Genomic DNA, 18,635 nt, shown 5'->3' on the forward strand with positions numbered 1-18,635 from the left:
AGCAGTAATTGGATTGAAACACATAGAAGGCCAGATTCAAACCACAGCCGTATCTGTTACCTTTTTAAAGTTTTTTTCCCCCAATAACTCAACCTAAAATGAATCTGAAATGTCCTAAATGAATTTGAAAAAAAAAGAGAGCAGAAACACTTGCTCTGTATGCTTCAAGGAAATCTGTGGTGTATATGTGCGCATGTGCCACAGGCTGACGTTTAACACTGATCTCCTCTGAGGTCTGTAGACTAGCAGGCATGTCCAGAGATATCAGGCCAGGCAACTGTGCGTGGGCTACCTGCTCATGCTGTGGGGACTGCTCACTGCAAGGAATTGTGGGTGTCAGTACGGTTATCCTTTTTGCCATGACAAAACACCTCTGCTGTGTGCACTTCCATAACAATACCATCACTTTATACAATGGTGGCAAAATCAATATCCAGTGCAATAGAATTCTGTTGGTCGTCAGAGACAGATACATGCTACAATCACACATGATTCTCTGTCTTTGCCGTCAGCAGTGAATGCCAGGTTTAAAAATGCAAAATTTGTGATAGAAAGTCACATTTAAAACGCAAATTAAATGTATGATCTCCATAGGGGTGTCTAGAGGTGTTCTGTAATGACATTTTCAACCTCGCACATACAGAGCGTAGTCGAAAGGGCAGGAAAAGGGAAATAAGGCCTAATTATCACATTGGTCTCCGCTAGCCGTTCAGGATTTATGCAAGCCCCAGGTGACCTGATCTCCTACAAGCCAAAACCTAATATTTTGCTGCCTCTAGAAAAGGATGAACTGACCTTAACAACACGGGCGCCTCCAAACCTAACTCGTCACTATCAGTATGATCTGTTACGATATTTATTAGTTTTTTTTCTTGCGGCTAAATAAAATCATTCAGCTAAAGTTCTGAAAGTTTTATTAGGTCATGTTGCACATCGTACTGGATTTCAGGTAAAGTTAGATTTGGTAGAAAAAAAAAAAAGAAAAAAAAAAAAAATCAGTAAATCACCAAAAATTGCTGTGTGTAAGCTGCAGATTTGCAGTTTCCCAGCAACTAGAATTTAACGTTCCTCGGAAGAGGTTGGACACCGTGGAAACTCACCACTGAAGTCACTGTTGGCCAGTCGTTTCAAAGTGCTCTCTGACAGCTGGCTATGGTCTTTCCCTGTCAGCAACATCTCCAAAGGCTTGGACAAGTCCTAAAATGAAGGATGAATGAGGTAGAGAGAAAAAAAAAACACAGGAAGGAAACAAAAAGGAAGTGAGGAAGGAAGTAAAAAAGGCGGCAGCAATTGAAGGAACAAAAAGAAAAGGAAAGTTGTTTGTAAGGGAAGTAAGGAAGAAAAGAAGAAAGAAAATAAACAAATGTAAAGTTTTAGAAAAGAAGTGAAGAAAGAAGGAAGAAAACAAAGGAAAAGAAAGGAAGTGAAAAAGGAAGGAAATAAGGAAGAAGGGAAATGAAGGCATAAAGAAACAAGGAAAGTTATGGGAAGGAAAGAAAGGAAGGAAATAAACAAGGGAAGAAAATTTAAAATTGAGGAAATTAAGAGAAGGAAGTAACAAATGAAGGAAGGGAACAGAAAGAAAGGAAAAGAAATCAAATGAGAAAGGAAGTAAAGAAGGAAGAAGGGAAATGGAGACAGAAACAAGGAGAGTTATAGGAAGGAAGGAAGGAAGGAAGGAAGGAAGGAAGGGAAATGAAGAATGAAAGAAACAAAAGGAAAGTTATGGAAAGAAAGGAAATAAGGGAAGAATTTAAAAAAGTGAGGAAATGAAAGGAAGGAAGTGATGAATGAAGGAAGGGAACAAAGAAAAGAAAAGAGGAGTGAAGGAAAGAAGGGAGAAAAATATAAAGGAAGAAACAAACAAAAGAAAAGTTATAGGAAGGAAAAAAAAGGAACAAAATAAGAATGAAAGAATGAAACATTAAGAAAACAACAGTAAAAAATCTCAGCTTTCAGATTGAAAAATTGAACAAATACAAATTCATGACATGATATTCAAAATTTAAAGGAAATCAACATCATTCTTTCTAATGACATGACGTCTTACCTGTGCTGACGAGTGATGATCTGATGAGTTGTGCTCGACTGATTTCAGGGTGCTGGTGAGAGTAAAAAAAAAATAGCGCACGTATTAAAATAATGGGTATACAAGCATAAAAAAAAATGCCTTCACTTTCCATTTCAGGTCAAGAACTGAACGCTTAATAGGCATTGGCTCAGCATTCGTGATTCAAAAATTCCTGTGACACCTACAATCACGTTACTCCAAATTAACCTGTGCGCCTAGCTGCACTCTACCCAGCGCTGATCTGTTATCTATGGATTAAACTGGGCCATTTTCAAAAGCCTTTTGGGTGAAAACGCTCATTATATTACGGTGGAATGTGCCTCGAGCAGACAACAAGCTATCAATATACATTCAGCAAAGCGGCTTTTTAGGCCGATCATCAGACTAGCACAGATCTTAACAACACCCTCTATTCATGGATTACTTGCTTTATAAGTCCCAATTGGGAATATTACGCCTAAAATCGAGTTATGCAACGGACAGCCAGACATCTCCCGAAGCCTCCCAACACACACACACACCGACAGCACAGACGAGCGACCGAGCCAAAAACACACATATCACTCAATTAGGTTATCGCCGATGCAAACTACGTTAGCCTCCTCATTACAGCTGTGGCTGGAGATGAAACGCAGCAATCCCTCAGTCCTGTGCAGAAACCACTCCGACAACAAAGCGTGCTTAATCCGCTTTTCTCAAAAATAAGACCCAATACTCCTCGCATACCTAAGGTTCTTTGAATTTATTAAACAGAACAGAGATTACCGCCGAGTAAAATTCCTTCTGGTAAAATATGGGAATAAAAGATTCACGCGCAGACGGAGTTTGGCAATCTCTGCGGTTCATATCTCAGCTGGCTATACTACATCAGATCAAATTCAGTACGTCTGACTGTAAAGTTCAAGACCACCAGGTAATGAGAACTCATAGTTTGAGGCCTGCAGCAAGAAAGGACGGGAAAGATACATGCATAATGGAGCAGCAGATAAAGGTTAAGAATGGTCTGAGGTGGATAAACAAGACCAGGTCAGGTCACTCCAAACAAAACCTTTGCTTATTTAGACCTACGTTCCAGTCAATTCACGGTATTACGTACTTGAATATCACGTTAAGGTTGATGCAACGTTCCCATCTGCGTTAAAATAATGTTAAAATATTCACACAAATGTGAAGGAAAAGGCTGAAGCGTCAGGATTATTTGCGCTGACAGAATTAGCACTTTGGAACTTACCCGAGTTCTCGTTTGATCTCCTCGTAGTCTGACTGCTCTTGAAGCTTTTCTTCAAGTTGCTGGGGAGGGGAAAAGGCAGATATACTTATTTATAAGCAAATCTGTAATGTGGATCAGTGTATGGACTGTATTATATACTCTGAAATCTCACGATATTCACTTTAGGGAGGCACTTTAAATGAGTATTCCAACGAAAATTCTGTCTTTATGAAGCTTGATAGACATAGTCACAATGAACTTACAAAGCTGCATAGAGGGTCTACAAAAAATGTTCCATAGACATTATACGAGCAAACGCTACACGAGTTTGGAATGTAATGGGGTGTAACAATATATCGTGTCACAATATATCACAATACAAAAATCGTGGTTAGGGACAATATACAGTATGTTGTGCACCCAAAATGAAAATTACTGTGTGAGAAAAAAAATCAAGTTTACAGAGTTTTACTGTCAGTACTACATTAAACTACTATATATAATATTGAATATAATGTAGAATAATCCAGTGGGGGAATATCTGTGGGTCCTGATGACGCTAAATGTCAGTAAAAAGTGGCGTACATTATTTTAAATATATCTAGTCAGCGACAGAGTGCAAACATGTTCATCTAAAATAAATCTGTGTTTCAGCGTTAGAATCATGAATATTTTTATTCTGGTGTCACCGGACATTTCTTATCAGTCATTTTTTGTTATGTTTTTACCATATGTATCAATAATATTGTATCGTGATATGTATCGAATTGTGACATGAGGGTATCGTTACACCCCTAGTAACTACTGACAGAAAAAAAATAGTGCACTATCCCTTTAAGGGGCTCAAAATACATGTTAACATATAACATATAATACAATTTAAACTGAAACAAACCATGAAACGCGTCTTTCCCATTAAAACATTGATAAATTATTAGTGATAATAAAATTACAAATAAATTAAAGTAAAAATGAAACTGAAACCACAATAGTTTTTTTTACAATATACACCACCGTTCAGATGTTTGGGGTTAGTAAGGCTTAATATTAGTAATATTGTAATTCAGCAAGGATGCATTAAATTGATCAAAAGTGACAGTAGCAATTCTTATAATGTGACCAAAAAAAAAAAAAAAAAAAAAAAAATATATATATATATATATACAGTACAGTCCAAAAGTTTGGAACCACTAAGATTTTTAATGTTTTTAAAAGAAGTTTCGTCTGCTCACCAAGGCTACATTTATTTAATTAAAAATACAGTAAAAAACAGTAATATTGTGAAATATTATTACAATTTAAAATAACTGTGTACTATTTAAATATATTTGACAAAGTAATTTATTCCTGTGATGCAAAGCTGAATTTTCAGCATCGTTACTCCAGTCTTCAGTGTCACATGATATATGATATATATATATATATATATATATATATATATATAAAATTTTCCATTCTCATATATCAGAGTAAATATTGTGAAATTATAAAAAAAATTGTGTACATTTATTTTTTATTGTTTATTTGCTATCTTTAAATGATGTCCTTCAGCTCTATATCAGCCGTTCTCTGTTTTCTATAATGGCCATTAAAAAAACCCATTCCGCTCGACCACTATTTCGAATGTGTGTCGAGAACGCGTATGCGCTCATGAATGTCGCCGCACTGCACATGCTTAGATTCTGCAGTAGAACTCGAGTCCGCTACAGGCAGGGCAGAACAGAGCAGTCTCTGCGTGTGAGGCTCAGCGAAGGCTTCGTCTCAGCTCAGTCTCCTGCCATCCAACCAGCTGTCATTCAAACTCTAAACATTCACTGCATGGGTCACATGGCTCGTGTGAGCCGCTGCAACATTTACAGGCCTGTCCTGCAGCCGCAGAGCAGAGATCTGACTGCTGCCACGAGCAGGACCATTCGCTTCATCCAGCATGAAATGAAGAGTTGAAACAGCCCATGTCTGGAGTCCAGTGTTAATGTGACTTTAGATGGGCCGCAGCTCCATAATGAACCACCAGGCTCTTTCACTTGTCCTTGCTACAGCTGCTTAGCGAACTAAAGAGAGGAGCTTCTTCATTTATGCTTGTGTAAGGCTATGAGGTACAGCGATTTTCCCACAGTAAAGGAGTGCAATGTAATGCAGGAATTTTATATATCATTAACACCGTAAACACATGATCAGTGTTCAATATTGGCTGGAGGGCACAAATTATGCCCTACTTAATATATTACCTATATCTTTCATTAATACGCTTCATATTAGCCACTGGTCTGACTGACCTTTAGTAGGGCCTCTTTGGAGCTCAGCTGCTGCTCAAGCTGGCTGATCTGATTGGTGGAGGTTTCGCTGAGCTGGGCCAGACTGGCCTGGAGTCTCTGAACGTCCTCGGCTAAACGCTCCACCTCCCTCTCCTTCGCACCCAACTCTGCCTCCAGACTGCTGCAAGATAGCGCCTCCAGAGACTTGTCCTGTACACACAAATACACACATTTTACAATGCTGCACTGACAACGTAAACAGTAAGACTTCTTTTTATAATTATTTAAAAATATGACATTAATCGTGATTTGGTCTTTTTTTAACAGCCCTAATTAGTTCATCAATCTTTATATTATAATTTCATTAAGAATAATTACAGAATCAATTATAATAATTAATTTCAGTTCTGAACTAATTACACTTATTTACAACAACATTGTGAATGCATAGTGCACTAGGAATACCTTCATAAAGCATTATATTCATGGAAAGTGTTCCCACATAGCCATTCCCTCCTTTATTCTCCCTCTTTCTGCCCCTCTCTCTACAGTATAGGCATGTAGAGAATCACTCTTACCATTTCTGGTGCTTTCTGGATCTGATTGGATGATTGCAGGGTCTTGCCAGCTGAAGTGAGCTGCTCCCTCAGACTCACGGCCTCCCTCTCCGCCGCCTCGGCCCTCTGTGGGCCACAAACAGAACAAATGGGTTAAAAATTGCCATGGTTGAGGATTCATAACCATTATATCAACCGACGTTTATGAATTGTGAAGGCTGGGAGCTAAAAGATCACAGGCCTGTTTTTATGTGGCTGGGCTGAAAAATGTTAACTGAACTCACATGGGTGCTACTTGGCTGAGTGCTCTAGTATTCAAGCTTAAGTATGTCAAGGTATGTATGGTTGGTTGATTCACAGAATATGCAAATCACGCAGAATTCATTTTAAATAAAGAATGTGGTGTTAATTCGTTTGCTGCCCTAGAACGGATGCCTGACCTAAAGACAAACGGCTGGATTCAAGATGAGACTTCAAAAGTTAAATATATTGTAAAAGCTGCTTAAAGCATTCAACCTTTAGCTGCACCGAATTCAACACCACCATCTTTATGCATTTATGGTAATGACAAGCTTAATTATGCTAATTTATTCTAAACGTCTACGTAACAAGTCTTACCAAATGTTCTTTTTTCTGTTGATTGGAATAATAATGCTAATGAAAACAATGATTATAAACTTTTTACTCGGGTGTTTGTTTATTGCTTGCCCTACATTTTCAAAAACATAAAAGTTTCATTTTTAGACAAGCAAAGAGTTTACAGTTACAGTTTACAAAAAGATACATTCAGTTTTGAGTATTTTAGCAAGAAATATGTCAAGAAGAAATAAATGAATAATATTATATAAGAATATAAAATAAAACGTTCCTACAGATCTGCTTCCCAAACATATAAGGTCAGAAAAACAATAGACTGACAATAAAACAGATTCCCCTGAAATGCACAAAACCCATAAAAAGGCAAGAGATTCTTTATATTGCATCACATAAAAGATCTGATATCCATTTAGATTTAGCCGTTGGGGCTCACAGCTCAAAAAAAGTGCAAGGGAATGATGGATTTCTTCCAAAAGGAAAGCAGATGGAGGGAATTAGGATATGTAGAACTTGGATATATCTGACTCCAATAAAGTTGTGTGTGCTAATAAAAGAAATTTGCAAACTAGCACTACAACTTCTGTACAGTCCATTAGACCAGAGGTATTAATAAAAGACCTAAACAAGCTGTTATTGTGTCTTATATTTGCATACAATAGAAATACGAGTCACTTTTCCACGAGGAATATGGCCTTTACCTGATTGGCTCTTTCCAAATCTGTCATCACCGCTTCAATCTCATTGGCCCTGAAAAATGAAGGTGCACATTACTTACGCAGGCAGGAGGGAAATGGTAGTGCAGATTCGTTGCAGTAAAACACAATGATGCAACGTATCGCAACGCAATAAAATGGGTCATGTAAAGAACAGACCAGGTGGAACAGAAGACCTCACATCAACATAAAACGGGTAAATCAGCATCTTGCCTCATTTCTGGGCCGCTTACATGTGTGCGTGTGCAATTACGAGCAACTAGAAGTGTTCGTGAGGGCATTCATCATGAAAACATCTGGGTATGTGTGTGCTGTTGTATAAAGATCAGCCGTTTCAGTTGGACTTCCATAACCCCGTCATGCATGTGAACACTTGCACACTCACCCGTACGCACACTGACAAACACACGCATACACACTACAGTGTGCACGCAGGGCCATTAAGCCCTCTCGATTTCACAGTAATCCGCTGGACTGTGAGCTGTGTAGCCCAGCAGTGGGTTCACGGCTCAGCCACATGGACAAGCCCAGGTTAAAACAGAGGGATTACACTAATATAGGCCTCAGACTCCTTTTAATGCACACTAATCTGATATAATATTCTCAATTCTGCTAGCGCACAGCTCAGCCCAGCAAATGGCATGGCTTAGGTGTGTAAACACAACTGCTTTCAATAAAGGGTAACATTACTTTATATCCCCATTAAACATTTAACTTAAATGAGTGCAGTTGCAGCTTTCAAACATTGATCCTTTTGTCTGGAAAAATGACAAAAGTTGTCCCGTTGCTAACACTGATGCTAAATAAACTTCTGGTTATTAATATGAGAATGGAAAAAAGGGCCAGAAAACAAGTTTTCCGAAAAACATTGTGATCCAAATTCATAGGCAAGGCTGAGGAATTAAGGTTTGGCTGGTTAGCATGGCTGCTGCTACCTGTTTTTTTGACGACCATTTGTTGCTGGGTATTCTAAATAAATATCCTTATGCATATAACATGTAGTTGTTTTATTATATTTCAGATGTTTCCCCACTGCATACTTAACATTTACAGCTCAGGTGTGCTAACTGATAGGCTACAGCTCCAGCAAATCTGTTTTATTTTGATTTTGTACCACTATCTTAAAGGTGCCCTCGAATGAAAAATTTAATTTACCTCGGCATAGTTAAATAACAAGAGTTCAGTACATGGAAATGACATACAGTGAGTCTCAAACTCCATTGTTTCCTCCTTCTTATATAAATCTCATTTGTTTAAAAGACCTCCAGAAAACAGGCGAATCTCTACATAACACCGACTGTTACGTAACAGTCGGGGTGTACGCCCCCAATATTTGCATATGCCAGCCCACGTTCCCAACATTAGCATTATGAAAGGCATTAGACAAGGGCAGAACGTCTGGATGTGCATAGATGAATCAACAAACTAGGTAAGCAAGCAAGAACAACAGCGAAAAATGGCAGATGGAGCAATAATAACTGACATGATCCATGATATCATGATATTTTTAGTGATATTTGTAAATTGTCTTTCTAAATGTTTCGTTAGCATGTTGCTAATGTACTGTTAAATGTGGTTAAAGTTACCATCGTTTTTTACTGTATTCACGGAGACAAGAGTCGTCGCTATTTTCTTTTTTAAACACTTGCAGTCTGTATAATGCATAAACACAACTTCATTCTTTATAAATCTCTCCAACAGTGTGTAATGTTAGCTTTAGCCACGGAGCACAGCCTCAAACTCATTCAGAATCAACGTAAACAATATAACAGTATACAATACTCACATAATCCGACGCATGCATGCCGCATGCATGACGAACACTTTGTAAAGATCCATTTTGAGGGTTATATTAGCTGTGTAAACTTTGTTACGGCACTGTTTAAGGCAAGCGCGAGCTCTGTGGGCGGAGAGCACGGGATTTAAAGGGGCCGCAGCATAAATCGGCGCGTTTATAATGATGCCCCAAAATAGGCAGTTAAAAAAATTAATTAAAAAAAATCTATATGGTATTTTGAGCTGAAACTTCACAGACACATTCAGGGGACACCTTAGACTTATATTACATCTTTTAAAAACATAATCTAGGGCACCTTTAATCAAACTCAAATCATTCTCATATAAGACTGTGTTGTAGCATATGTGCTAACCACTAGGCTACAGCTTCAACAAATCTGTTGTTTTGATTTTGCACCACTATCTTAATCTCAAATCACTCTCATACAGTGTGTTGTAGCATGTGTGTTAACTGCTAGACTACAGCTTCAATAAATCTGTTGTTTTGATTTTGTACCACTATCTTAAATCAAACTCAAATAGTTCTCATACAATAATGTGTTGTAACATGTGGGCTAACCATTAGGCTACAATTTAAACAAACCTTTTTTTGTTTGATTCTGTACCACAATCTTAACCAAATCCAAAGCATTCACACATGATAATGTGTTGTAACGTTTGCTAACAGCTTAAATGTATTTATTTTTTTTGATTTTGTAACAATTTTTACTAAACTCAAAGTGTTTTGCACAGCATAATGTGTCGTAACACATGTGCTAAACGTTAAGGTGAATCTGAACCCATTGCGAAATCTGTGTAAGGAATCCTCAAAATTCCAGATCCAGAAGTGGATTCCTATTGAAATAATTGGATTTTGCTAGCGAAAATTTGCCAAATGATGGTAAATGTGACAGCACTTTAGGTTACTACTGCTACTGTAGCTATTCTTGTTTGATATTTACCACAATCTTAACCAAACTCTAAGCATATTCAACAAATCTCACGTTCACACAATCTCATAATGTTCACACATGATAATGTGTTGTAGCATGTGTGCTAACTGCTAGGCTTCAGTTTTTGTTTGATTTTGTACCATTATCTTTACCAAACTCAAAGCATTTACACTTGAAGCAGCAAAGTTGATGCTTGTAGCCAGATCTGAAACAGACAAAAAAATTCAACCAACACATTATCTTTCATCAAGTGAAACTTGTTAGCCCACATACTGAGCCCTTAATCTGATAAAAGCACTTGCATTATTTCTGTCACCCACTGTACTCTCCTCTCGAACGGTTCTCCCATTGACATTTCTGACCATGTGACTGCAAACTGAGAGGAGTCAAGCACAGCTGAAATTAATTCAACAGCCAAGCTTAATTAGAGGCGATTTGGTTTAATGATTCAGATGAGCTTAACTCAGCTTTGTGCGCACTTTTAAGCGTGTGACTCCGGCGTCTCGTGGATGATGCCGCGTTGGAGTTTCATTGTGGCTGAAAGTGAAGAGTGCTGTGAAAATACTATGTTTCAAATTGTTATTGAAACATAATTATTCACTCCAATTACATGATGGCTCTCTAACGTCAATGTGAAACCCTATTCGCAACCCATTTTATTTCTGTATTATGACATTTCCGAGTGAAACAGGATATTTAACAAGAAAAAAAAGGTAGGATGGAACTTGATTTTATCCACTGGGAATTAATTGGATTGTGTAAAATGGGCATTACACACCAGAATGGAGCTAAAACAATGCCTAAATAGCTATTAAAATAGCCCACAATTTTTTATTTTGAATAATGTGCACAGATGAATTGTTCACAATAATAATAGAAACATTTACAGAAACCGAATATGGTCACTTCGACTATAAAAATTAAAATATTCAATATAACGTAAATATTTATTAATATATATTTATGTAGATTTTTCCCTCTGAGCTTTTCCAAACCCAAAGAGGTAAATATAAATCATTAAATAAATGTTAGATCAGCACAGATTTGGGAATTATGGAATATAATACTCCTTTAAACCTAACGACTGCAGATCAGAGGTTTATTTCATGCATTAACAGTGTCATGATCTCGTCATGGCACAGAATACAAAAATACAATCCCTCTTAAATACAGTGTAAAGAGGCACTCATTCTTTCTCTGGCTCACACAGACACACACACACGAGATTGCGAACCTACATAACCTAATCTCCACTCATTTTTACTCTCGTCAGCTCGTGTTCACTCCCTCCTTTATGGGCCCCACTGTAAAAACACATTAAACGACGACCTTAAAGGGGCCATATTCAACACTTTCATAGTATTTCATTTCCTTGAATCCACTTGTGTTAGTCAAGGTTTCTTGCACCGAAAACAATCGTAATTTAGTGTTACGCCCTCTCTCTGACCCTAATATTTGAACAGGCTGTTTTCGCTACTGTATCTTCAAGAATTCTGTATGCAAATGAGGTCTGTTGTGATTGGCTGACTTCTGTGTATTAGTGTAGTTCACAAATCTGCAATTTTGTAACATTTTTCTAGCTGTTTCAAGTTGGCTAGGGAAGGAGCTTTATGTGTTTAGTGTATCATCATTGTACATTGAATCTTTTTTATTTTCAAAAGTCCAAAACAAAAAAATCTGTTTTCCATGTTATGTCCCCTTTAAAGATGAAAAGATAAGGACAAGAGCTGCGTGAGACACGCGTAACTCCCATCGGAGCCTTCAAAAACGGCATGTTCTTCATCACCTCGAACCGGGGGCCAAAGGTTATCTGCGAGATCATTTATTGGGATTATTTCATCTACATATGAACACGCTACGATGTGGGAAAGTCCAAAGCAATAACAGTGTGAATGTAATCCAGGAACATATAAACATGACTTCTTTTGTTATTCTACGAGCTACCGCTGATGAATAGAGCGTATTAAACACTTACTGCTTTTGATTATTGTGTTTGGTCGTCTCGGGCCTGATAAATTATGAGAACCAGCTGCTTTGATTCTGACCTTTTCCATCCAGCACGGCTGTCAGAAAGGGGAGGTTAACTCGGCGCTCGGGCGAAGCTAGCGAGAGAGAGGTCCAGGTTACATGCATCCTCTGGCTGTAATTCAACTCTTTCAGGCGATTCTCTCTCTCTTTCTCTCCCGTCTAGCTCGAACTCACTCTCCCTCGCTCTCTCCCCAGTGTCTTTGTTTCTGCTGCGGCTCAAATCCCCCTGGGCTGGTACGACATTTCACAGATTTAGCCCATTAGATTTCCATTTTGCTCTCTTTCTCCATTTGGCCCCTATCTTATGGAGCCAGTGTGGGCTTTATCCTGCTAGGTTTTTTTTTGTCCTCCCATCCTCTCTTAACCTTTTGAAGGCTAGGGTAGCAAGAAAACCCTCGGGGTTTGGTTTTTTTCTCTTCGTTGAGTCTCTGACCTCCAGGAGATAAAAAAAAGCTTGTTCTCAGAAGTGTCATTCCTCACACTAACTCTCAAAACAACAAACATCGTCGACCCAATTTTTTCTTGACAGCAATCACACAGGTGTATAATCATCTCCAATGGAGTTTTCGAGAGTTTTGTTTTGGAGTACTACTAGTAATGTTGTTGATTAATCTGTGATTTCATTATATTGAGTTATTCAACATTTTCTGATGGAAATATGAGGCGTTTTAAAATATCACAACCCCAGATCTCCATATTATTTTGAGCCATCGATACTGGCCTGTTACCTCTTTCTATGGGATTTTTTTCACCAATTTAATCGCCCACCGGATGAAAACCGCAAAGTTTGATCATTTAGAAAATTAATAGTCCTTTATTTGAGGTATTATTTGTGTTTATATCACAAATAGTACAAGTCAGTTTACATGTTACCAATGTTTAATATTTAGGTTCAATAATAGGTTTGTGGTTCAGAAAATACTTAACCATAAGCTAAGTGCGAAAATGTTAACTACGCAAATGAAACATTCCTTAATATAAAAATATTGAGTTACATACAAAAACGCTGAGGTAAGTACAATTATCAAATAGTTAAAATACACAAACATTAAGCACAAAACTTTGAGTTTTTGAAAATATGAAGAAAAAGGGTGGTTGTTTACTGGTTGGTGGTTGGTTACTTACTGGCCCAAGTAAAAAAAACTCCTTCCTCAAATCTCTATAATATGCTGTTCTACAAATATTGGTCAGCGAGCTCCTGCTATGGGATTTTTTTGCCAGTTTTATCTACCTCCAGATGAATAACACAAGTTTTATTGCTTTAAAAACATTCATGTTTTATCTTTCTTCTTCAAATCGCACAATTTGAGGTATAATTTGTATTTCTATCACCCATGTTAGTTGAATTACACAACAACGAAGTTGAATGCTTCGGGTCTGTGGTTTAGAAAACCCCATAACCATAAGTATGAGCAATAGTGATAGTCATATTAGCTTAGCTAATCATGCTAGTTCATGCTATTGTACAGGGCTCTATTTGAAAAAGCTGGATTGCTGTACAATACATCTGCACAATACGGTGGAAATATCAGCGAACAATGTAAGAGCTTCTGGGAAGGCGAAATGTCTTGCTTGACACAGATGAAATGTTTTCTTTGCACTCAGCCGGCGAGCGTAGATCTGTGCAGATAAATCAGGTGGGTAGGATGAGGTCCTTTGTGTTCCCCGCAGTAATTCAAAACCTGCCAGACTGATGGGAGTACAGACAAATGGATCAGACAGAGCAAAAATCCACCCTCTGAAATGTCACACAACCAACAGCACAGCAGAGACCCTGTCAAGCAAAACACGCTGGATGCAGAGACGAAAAAGGCTGAGAGGTGTGAACAGGCCTGACGCTGCTCTTCTGCCTGGATTTGAAGGGAATCAAACTGCGCTGTTAATCCGAGTCAGTGCACGTAACATCACAGGACGCAAAGACAAAAGGATCTGAAGGTATGTTCACAGGCGAACACGCACACGCGTGCTTGCGGTCGCGGCGAGCTCGTGGGGACTGTCATGTCACCGGGAGCCGACGAAATTCATGCGCACAGCTCTTGCATGCCAGAACGCCGACTGCACCAGCTCACTGGCCCAGTGCACTTCTCCACAGTTTACATCTCACACACACACACATACGCAGAGCCCACATAAACCACAAACAGAAATTCACTCTGTCTCTCTCCATTTCTCTCTCTTTTTAACACATGCACACATCCCCACCTAGGCGCACACTCGCTATCCAACATCCGCACAAACACGCACGCAATTCCACAGGCCTCACACACGGCTGCTATTTCTGTAAGCTCCCCATCTACTGCCCATTTGTCTCGTAAAGGACACACTGCAAAACCCAACCTGCCACTTTCAGCGCAGGAGAAACAACTTTAATTGCATGTTGTTCCTTTCCAATTCAGTCAGGGAGAAACCAGAGAGAGTTTAACCACGCTGGGAACAAGCACAACAGGCCACACAGCATGACAAACTCAACCCTGAGCCTTGCGTTTGCTAAAACTGCCCGAGGTAATGAACTCGACGTATTTTTCCACTTTGTTTACTACAAAAACATCGGGTTAAGTGTGAAAAAGTCAATTGTGCATATGATAAATGGCTAAATATGAAAATATACATAAACGTTAGGTATCTAAATGTTGAGGTAGATCTGAATACGTTAAGTCAAATACGAAAACATTAAGCGCAAATACGTTGAGTTAAATATGAAAAAGTAATAAAAATATATTTATATTTGATATATTAATTAAGCATTCTACATATGGTGAAAAAAACGGAAACATTAAATGTGACACAAATAAGCTGACTTAAATAGTAAAAAAATATTTAAATAGGAATGTTGAGCTAAATAAGGAAACTTTATATTAAATACATATAAGTTAAACTGGAAAAAGTATAAATTAAATATAAATTAGATGAATTAAACACATAAACATTGAGGTAAATCCGGACATGTTAACACGACAGCTACATAGACAATATTTTAAATACAAAAATATTAAGTTAAATACAACTAAGCTGAGTTAAATATGAACACAATAAGTTAATATTAATAAGTTATGGATATATGCGTTAAATATTAACTCCAGATACATTGTTTAGAATTTTTTCATCTCAACATTTGTTTATCAGCACTTGCGAGTGTTTGCACGGGCATGCATGGGCCGATGCCCATGTATGTGCCAGCTGTAGTTACTGTAGCTGGCAAAACTTTAATGAGGAGGTCCTGAGGAGGGATGAGAGGAGAGTCTGGGCTGGAAAAGAAAAAGAACCGGATTAAAATTTCAGCACAACACAGAGCCCTAAAGAGAGAGAGAGAGAGCGAACAAGATAGATGGCTGGGACGACAGACACCTCGCGGGCCTGTGAGAAAGGCGGACATTCCACCGTGAACACGTCTGGGAGGGGAGGGATAGTGGGGGAGGGCGTTGGGGGAGGGGAAAAGAGAGAGAGAAAGGGAGAGAGAGGTCGCATACAAACAGCGAAGCGAATTGAAGCATTCCATTATTACGCTCGACTGAACCCTGCTCCTCTTTTCACCCTGAACCCAAGACACACACACACACATACACACACACACTCCAAATACACACTCTTTGCAGCTGATAGAATCCTTCCTTCAGACTGAACTAAAAAAGAAAAAGAGGAAGGGGAGGGTGAGACGACAGGAAGGAATATGAGAGACAAAAATAGGAATGATGTTACTGGACTGACTAGTTAAAGACAAATTGAATGTTAAAAGGGTGAAAACTGGAATAAAAGAAGTAGTAACTCTTCTATCCATCAAAAAACATGTCAGGCTAAAATTTCAATGATTAATATTATAGTTTTCTCCGCCCACATGGCCTTGATTACATCAGCAGGTATGAAAAGTCGCTTTAGAGGCTGAAAAAATAATGAAATAAAAAAAATGAGCGTACATCGAATCTTTATTCCATTCTACGTGATGCCACACTGAGTTTAACACGTGCATTCTTTCAGTAAGCATGACTGCAAACAACTCTACGGTTCACATGGGTGATGATCGATCAACGTTATGGATTATCTGTCCATACCTGCTGAACACCCAGAGCTAACCGGCTGCATCAAAGGAAGAACAACTGCCCGCCGAGGGACTTCCTTTCTCATTCGCTTATTACTGGAGCACTGTGGAGCATGACACATTCTTATGTTTATTTAACTACGCGATACTCGCGCACAAACATCTCTGCACCCTTCCCGTTGAGATCCACCTACTGTCACTGTGGATGAACTGAGCTAACGGAGCATGTAAAACCCTGAGGCCAGGAAAGGGCTCTTAGATGGGGGGCGGGATTCCTTTATCCCCTACCAAAGACATGCACAGAATCACGTAACCTCATTAAGTCAGCAATCACAACAAGATAACGATGAAGCCTTGGATTATAGACGATCCAGGCTTAGGCAAAATTGGATGTGTAAAGCACAAATATATATATATATATATATACAGTATACAGCATATGTACATAGACCAAAACCACTGCTAATGAAATATTGAGCTTTATATTGATATGCATTTGCTCTGAAATGGCTAAAAATGGTGATTTTTTCCATTTCAACCAAACAGCCATTATTGAATTGAACATTTTAAGTCTGCTTGGCAATGTAAATACAGTTTATATGTAATCTACATAATTACTAATAATACAGTTTTTTAATAATTAAGCAAAAATGTATTCAATGATTTTCGCCAACAAAACAAAACATAAAAAGCCATAAAAGCAATATTTAACTATGTATTATATATAAAACACAACAAAAAGATTATAATTAGTGATGCTTGCCTATATAACAATACATAAAATGCAAAAAAAAAAACTATCTGAAACGCTTCCAATACTCATTTTCCGCAGAATAAATACATAATACCAGCTGCGCTTTCTCGCTCTCATCTCTCCGACAGCGAGTTGACACACAAACCCGTCTGCCCTCCGCCATGTGTTACATTTGCTGCGGATGAATATTGTTGGTGTTACAGGGCTTGAATTTCAGCTTGGATTTTACTCATTCCCGCAGATTTTGTGTGCATGCCCATAACGCCGCCTCTCGGTATTAAATTGAGTTTTTTCGCTGCTTATTGCGCTCAAACAGTCAAATACACACAAAATAGTGTCAAAATGCCATTGCAAAATGCAATGTCTTGGCAAGTATTCACATAAACACAGTCAGTTATGTTTTAAGTGAACGTAAACAGTTGAGAAAGAAAATGCATCTTTTCCATGGATGATGATATGAATTGATGAATTCATATGAATTAATTAAAGGCACAATATGTAATTTTCTGCCGCTGGAGGTCGCTTATTTAAAACAAAGGGGTAGCTTAATGGCGCTTTGATTTTGCGGAATCATGGGAGGTGTTGTCTTCAGATCTACAGCCGGTGGAAAAGAATCCAATGGGACTCTGGCAGAAATCATATTCATATTCAAAGCCGTTGGAGCGGAAGGAGGCCCCTGGAGCGATTGCTAATGAGAGATAAGCACAACACACGGCTCGAGAGCAGCGGAACTTTTATTATGTCACAGACGAGCACTTCCGTTTCTTTTGGTCATGCGTATGTGGGGTAATGCAGCACTGTTTTATCATATTAGATAAATTTGTGTGTTGAAAGTTGTTATAGTGCTACTCTGTGCGGTCGCTCGGCAGCTACTATGAGACACTTGTTGCACACTGCAGTAAGCTAGATCGGTATTAGTCATGGTAAAACACGGTACTCGTGGTAAATCAAGAAAATGAGATTTAAACAATAAGACTTAGAGCCCGTCCACAGGGAGACGCATTTAGCTGTATCCGTAAAAATTTTGTATCGTATCAGCGTTTCGTCCAGACGGATCCGTCGTTTTGGAAGCCTGAAACTGCTATTTTTTTTAAACTCCCAGAGTGGATAAATCTGAAAATGACACCCTCGCATTTTCGCGTGTACAGCGAATCCGTGTATTTTGTGAAACGATGTCATCACCCCTCGCTCGACCCTAGTCAGACACCGCTACGTCACGTAACAGCAACAACAATAATAGCGGACTACATGCTTGTGTTCGTGCTGCAGAAGCTACTGAGCCTATTAGCTTTACTAAAGTAAAGCTTTATTTCTAAGCTTTCCTAAAAATTGTATACAGCACGGCTAAGGAAACTCTGGCTTCGCGTGGATGTGGCCTTAGTGTGTTGAGCTATATAACAGTGATTAGTTTTCTATCGATGAATGTATCCAAACAGTTGCTCACCTGTCTAATAAAAACACATAATATATTAAAGCGTATTTGGTGTTTCCATGGTTTCTACAAAATAAAACTGGAAATCGAGGGTAACGTGGGTGTCCTGGTTCAAATTGCTTATTTCTCTGGATTTAAACATTCTTGAAAACATTTGGGATAATGTAAGTACACAAGTCAACAAAATATATAACATTGTTCTAGTGGTATTTGGATATTTTAATTCAAAAATCTGGATGTTGGAATCGATTCTCAG

At 38.4% G+C, this 18,635-nt stretch overlaps 1 protein-coding gene across 14 annotated transcripts in view; it reads right to left on the minus strand.

The window, feature by feature from the left end:
- cux1a (cut-like homeobox 1a) overlaps window positions 1-18,635 on the minus strand; it is a 145,588-nt gene that overhangs the window by 32,661 nt on the left and 94,292 nt on the right. For all 14 annotated transcript variants that reach the window (XM_048180814.1, XM_048180809.1, XM_048180810.1 and 11 more), the window contains 6 exons: window positions 7,389-7,437; window positions 6,115-6,219; window positions 5,558-5,746; window positions 3,303-3,361; window positions 2,051-2,102; window positions 1,101-1,197 (listed from right to left, as the gene is read on the minus strand). In XM_048180814.1, coding sequence (XP_048036771.1) covers window positions 1,101-1,197; window positions 2,051-2,102; window positions 3,303-3,361; window positions 5,558-5,746; window positions 6,115-6,219; window positions 7,389-7,437 — 551 coding nt within the window. The remainder of the gene's footprint in view (window positions 1-1,100; window positions 1,198-2,050; window positions 2,103-3,302; window positions 3,362-5,557; window positions 5,747-6,114; window positions 6,220-7,388; window positions 7,438-18,635) is intronic.

The sequence above is a fragment of the Megalobrama amblycephala genome, linkage group LG2 (genome assembly GCF_018812025.1).
Source record: "Megalobrama amblycephala isolate DHTTF-2021 linkage group LG2, ASM1881202v1, whole genome shotgun sequence".
NCBI lineage: Eukaryota > Metazoa > Chordata > Actinopteri > Cypriniformes > Xenocyprididae > Megalobrama > Megalobrama amblycephala.